Genomic DNA, 5,377 nt, shown 5'->3' with positions numbered 1-5,377 from the left:
AAAAAAATAGTTATAATATTGATTGTTATCATAAGATAATAAAACATCATCATTGAAAAAAATAAAAAAAATATATCAACAATTCTACTAATTTTTAAACGGTGGATGATAAAAAAGAAATAAAAACAAAATGAAACCAAAATGTAACGTTATTTATCTATTTAATTTTAATCATCAAATTTAATTAGATCATTGATTTAAAAATATATAAAGTTTTTATATTGTGTAAATGAATCGTAATTCATATAGATAAAACCCATTAATACAATATAAATTTTTTAAATTTTACATATTTTTTAATTAAATCATTAACATTTTGTTTTGATATCAATTAAATAATTAATCATTAATTGATTAACGATTATAACGCATGATAAATTAAAAAATAATAATTTTAATCATTTATATTAACACATTATTTCATTTTAATCTATCATACTTGTAAATTTTAATCTGAATTCCATCCTCAGACACATCATCAACTATAACAACCATCAATGTACACGTTTTTTTTATTCACTAAAAAATTTAATGCGATAACATTGAAAACTTATCGATAATTTAACGATATGTGGCTCATTTGACATCAACATAAAATATTAGTGATTTAATTATAATCATTTTTATTTATTGATTAAAATAAAATAGTTAAATAAATGATATATTCTTAAATTAGATGTATAATTTTTCTGATGTAAAAATCAATTATCACATAAATCGTTTGAATTATAGTGTACTAATATATGCACAAGAGATGATATTTCTTTTTAAATTTTAATATTTACATCTCTTTTCTTTAGACAAAAATACTTGGATGAAGCTTTAAAGAAGAAAAAATTGGCTGATATGGAACAACGAAAAAAATATTTTTTGAAGTATGGTGAAATGAATAATGAAGGGAGAAAGTTTGTTGAACACACACACATATCGTCTTTAAGAAGTCGATTATAACATTTAACATCTTCAAACTTTTCATCTCCGACAACATCCGATGTCTCTCTCCAACGTGTTCGAGAGGCCATCCATAGTATTATGACAGAATATAATACTTGTCCCTATTATGACAAAATAGAGAAAGTATTATATCAATTATACTATTGAGTTAATTTTGAACTAATTGGTAACAGCAATAGAGTCGGGATTTAACCATATAAGATCACCTTATTCAATCTTTTCCAATGATGAAATGAGCAACAATGCAGAAAGCAAATATCTACTAATTACTATAAGCAATCTGGATTAGAAGCTAATAATGAATCCATTTTCAGACCAGATTAGCACTCTTTATATACAGAGATATCATCCTCTATGTTCATCTTTTATATGTTGGTAAAATAGACCCCCCTCCAAAGAATAAACAAACGAACAAATGTATACTTTTTTTTTATAAACAATCAAAATCCTTCCAGACTGGTCCCTGTAAGGCTTGCTGATGATGATCTCCGAGCACATCGCAGTTCAAGTTCCTGTAATGAGAGTGTAGAGGAGCAAGCAGGTTGTCTCATTGTAGAAACTGATATGTGGTTTCTTGATGGCGGTGATGGTGACAAACTTGATCCAGGTGCCGGAGTAACAATCCCGTTAAGACTAGGTGATCTTGATATTTGTTTTCCGGCAATTGACAATGGCTCTTGCAGAGGAAACAGGCACGAATATTTCATGTCTTGGATAATTTTGAGATTCTCGACTATGGTTCTCATGGTCGGCCTTTCAGATGGATCCTTCTGGAGACATCTTTGTGCGATGTCGGCAACAGAACGGGCAGCTTTCATGGGAAATCGACCTTTGAGGTTAGAATCCATGATGAGTGACAATCTACAATCATCGGCAAGATATGGTCGACTCCACTTCACTAGGTTCCTCTCTTCCCTGGGACGACGATTGTCGAGATTTTTTCGGCCAGTAAGCAATTCAAGTAGGACAATTCCGAAACTCCAAACATTGCTCTTCGGAGTTAGCCATCCTCTCTCCAAGGTCTCTACAGAAAGATTTGCTCCAGCCTGCAAAGATAGATAGAATCAAATAAGTCAAAACAAATAACTTCTAAGTAGAGAGGTCGAATGAAATTCTAGTCACCTCTTCACACCCCAAGATTTGTTTTTTAAAAAGAACAATTACGAGGCAAACGACTTACAACCGAGTTAGCAGAGATCTCTTCTGTCTCAGGCATATGACCAACACATCCGTATCCTGAAAGCTTTGCACTGAAATCTTTGTCGATCTGTATGTTGGCAGTCGAAAATTCATTGTACATTGCCTGCATATGACGGAACCCTTTTGTAACTACACATGTATACGAATGGGGAATTTTTCAAACAAAATAGAGCTTGTTTAAAACAACTGACGCGCTCTCATCAGTTTTATAATGTCAAAATGTTAGATGCATGTTGAGATTTTTTATATATACCTGAAATGGTCCTTCCTCGTGTAAGAAAGTAAGACCCTGTGCAGAACATAAAGCAATTTTCATTCGGGTATTCCAATCAAGTGGAGGTCCATCAGACCTCCCATATAGATGCTGGTCTAGACTTCCATGAAACAGCCTCTCATAGACCAACATTCTTTGTTCCGAATTATCACGTGCATGGTATCCAAGCAATTTACAGAGGTTTGAATGTTGCAATGATGCAATAGTGTTTACTTGATGGATAAACTCCCTTAAACCCTACAGGAACACAGAAAGAACAGATTGAGATAAAATTTCAAGAATATGGCCATTCATACATAAAAGGGTGACATAAAATAAAAAATGTAAATACAACTACAAGGCAGATCCGATAAATGGATGATAATAGCAAAAACATTAAAATTGCATGTACAGAGAAATAAAATATAATGGATGCAATAGGGAAGTACATAGTACAATCATCCCATTGCCATAAATTTTCATTAGAAGAAATTTTATCCTACCTCAGAGGATGAGTGAAGGCGAGTAACAGTAGCTTCAAACTTCTTAGAACTCGATGCATCATCTCCGAAGGAAGCCTTATACAAAACAGATGAGAGACCCTCAGATGTGAATCTATCAGAAGAGAAATGATGGCAAGCTGTAGCAATCTCTTCGTAAGAAAAGTTCCGTAGTGATCCACAGGGAGGCAAGGGCAATGGTCCGGAAGCAAACAGAGGGCCACTAGCAAATCCTGATTTAAAGCTTACCATTTTCTTGAGCCCAGTACGAGGGGGAGAAGGAAGTGGAAGAGGCTGGGGACTTGGTGACCTCGGTTCCTTCACTAATTCAACATGACTCTTTAACTCTTCAAGTTCTTCAAATTCAGCTGATGCAAGTCCATCCTCCTTGGCAGCATCAAAACATGATGGAGCAGATAATGTATGTGTCCTGTCTCTGGTTGTCTTGTTATCAACTAGATATGGTTTTACTCTGGTTCTAAATCTTAGGGGTGCTGACTGCAGTGAACGGGTATGAACTCGAGGCTCGGGCAGTGCAGTAGGCATATGCTCCCTGTGAGCTATGGGCTTTACAAAAACCGAATGCTCAGTCTTTTTCTTCCTACTTTTCAACACTGTAAAACACCCCATCATATATGCGAAACGCCTAAACCGTATTTTGGTCTTCTATGCTTCTTCCAGAAGGAAAAAATATATATAAGTACACAAATGAATAGTTGTTTTGAATGGCGAGAACATACTCGATGCCAATATAAAAGGATTTCAGCAAACTCAATGTGCTATTATATAAGAGGAGCAAGCAATTTCAGTCCATCCATATAATCGATAATACAAAATGTTCAGGGCCTCAACTACAACATATGAGCCATCAAACAATTGAAGACAACATCCAGCACTTCAATTCGTGAAAATTTACATAAAGTGATTATCGATATCGTACCAAGTGATCATGTTCGACAAACAAAGATTGCGTTGCAGTTTACATCGTCCAAATCAAACAAAACCCCAAAATTTTCCAATTCAATAAACTGGATGCAATCTACGGCAGAGGCATGAACCAAACATGCTCAAACGACTATAAAACAATTCAGTGAATAAGCCATATTCATAAAAAATTTCAACCCCAGATACAAGATAATACAAACAAGAGGGGCAGGAATTAATCTTCAAATCTACCAATCAACTATTCGAATTTTCGTGCATGCATGTTAGCGTAAGGCAAAACAGACCCATTAAAGCAATGATAAGAACAAATCAGCAAAAAGACAGATTCCCAACAAAAACACACCATGAAATCATTAATGAATTTCAGCAGAAAAAATATAAAAAAGGGTGAAAAAAAAAACCAAACCATGTAACGCAGGTCACGCAAGAAAGACTTGTATGGAGAGAGACGAAAACCCAGAAATCCTGTTTGGAAGTCAAAGGAAGATAATGGGAAATGCTGTTCAAAAGTTGAGAAATTTTTGAGGAATAGGCAAGAGAAAAACATTGAATTACTAAATATTAATATAACTATTACTATTTATTAAAAAAAACAAAAAACAAAAATACCAATTTTAATTTATTCTCTGTTTACAACAAAGATACGCTTTCAATTTTTCGATTTGACATTTTTGTCCTCGTTATCTCTTACCAAAACAATTTTAGGCTCTGTTTGTGTCAAAAGCCTATTTTTTTTTTAACTTTTTAGATTTTAAATTATATTCAAGTAAAGTTGGGGGAAATAAATGTCTGAAAAAGTAATTTTGAATTTTAAGATGATATTGAATTAATTAAGGAAATAAATATGTTTTTACTTTTTATATTGTAGATAAAATTATGGGTAATTGTAATCGATTTTAATAAAATTGTCTGCATCTGTCGATGATTTTATCAATTATTATATAAATATTCTTAATTAATCTGTCATCTTCAAATCTTTCATTTTTCTAATACACATTTCCCTTTGATTTTATTATATTTAATAATAATAATTAAGATTTTATTATAATAATTAAAATATAAGGGTATATATTTAATATTTCAATATCAAAGATTTTATATTTAAAAATATTATAAATTAATATTTTCAATTCTTATATAAATTTGAATTGATAAAATTATGTAAATAATATTTCTAATTATTTACCGAAACGATCCAAAAGATTATTTTTAAAAATAGAATCATATTCGAAATGAGTGTTATGAGGGGTTTTAGTTTCTTATAGAGGCAGGTTTCCCGTGTGGTCAAATGTACATATCAAGATAAGTACTTGACTATCAGCTTTGACCATCGTTTCAAAAAATAATCGGTTAAGATCTGTTCTTTGTTGTTTGGTGGGACCCACGAACAATCATCAATTTTGTCCTTTTTGCTCAATCTAGCGGTGCATGGGTAAAGGGTGCAAGTAGGTTGGGGTGTAATTTAACGAGCTTAGGGAATAAAGGTTACATTGGTGTTGGTTTAAATTTTTATTATTGTGTTCGT

The 5,377-nt window shown here is 32.4% G+C and overlaps 1 protein-coding gene across 1 annotated transcript; it reads right to left on the bottom strand.

Annotated features, from left to right (window-relative positions):
- Positions 1 to 1,314: 1,314 nt before the first annotated feature.
- LOC120218124 (probable serine/threonine-protein kinase PBL1) lies at positions 1,315 to 4,363 on the bottom strand. Its single transcript, XM_039215092.1, has 5 exons — positions 4,259 to 4,363; positions 2,911 to 3,581; positions 2,408 to 2,665; positions 2,135 to 2,257; positions 1,315 to 2,000 (listed from the first exon to the last, which is right to left on the bottom strand). The coding sequence occupies exons 2-5, from the start codon at positions 3,538 to 3,540 to the stop codon at positions 1,395 to 1,397; spliced, it is 1,617 nt and encodes a 538-aa protein (XP_039071023.1). The 5' UTR covers positions 3,541 to 3,581; positions 4,259 to 4,363; the 3' UTR covers positions 1,315 to 1,394.
- Positions 4,364 to 5,377: the final 1,014 nt, after the last annotated feature.

The sequence above is a fragment of the Hibiscus syriacus genome, unplaced genomic scaffold (assembly GCF_006381635.1).
Source record: "Hibiscus syriacus cultivar Baekdansim isolate YM2019G1 unplaced genomic scaffold, ASM638163v2 tig00110195_pilon, whole genome shotgun sequence".
Classification (NCBI taxonomy): Eukaryota; Viridiplantae; Streptophyta; class Magnoliopsida; order Malvales; family Malvaceae; genus Hibiscus; species Hibiscus syriacus.
The sequence above is the reverse complement of the archived record's forward strand: the minus strand, read 5'-3'. Positions and strand labels throughout refer to the sequence as shown.

Bases quoted from the DNA above. Each gene is read 5' to 3' on its own strand.
- LOC120218124 (XM_039215092.1), bottom strand. From the start codon at position 3,540: ATGATGGGGTGTTTTACAGTGTTGAAAAGTAGGAAGAAAAAGACTGAG. The intron at 2,666-2,910 runs GTAGGATAAAAT...GTGTTCCTGTAG, and splicing joins GCCTTCACTCATCCTCTGAG to GGTTTAAGGGAGTTTATCCA. The intron at 2,258-2,407 runs GTATATATAAAA...CGTCATATGCAG, and splicing joins ACGAGGAAGGACCATTTCAG to GCAATGTACAATGAATTTTC.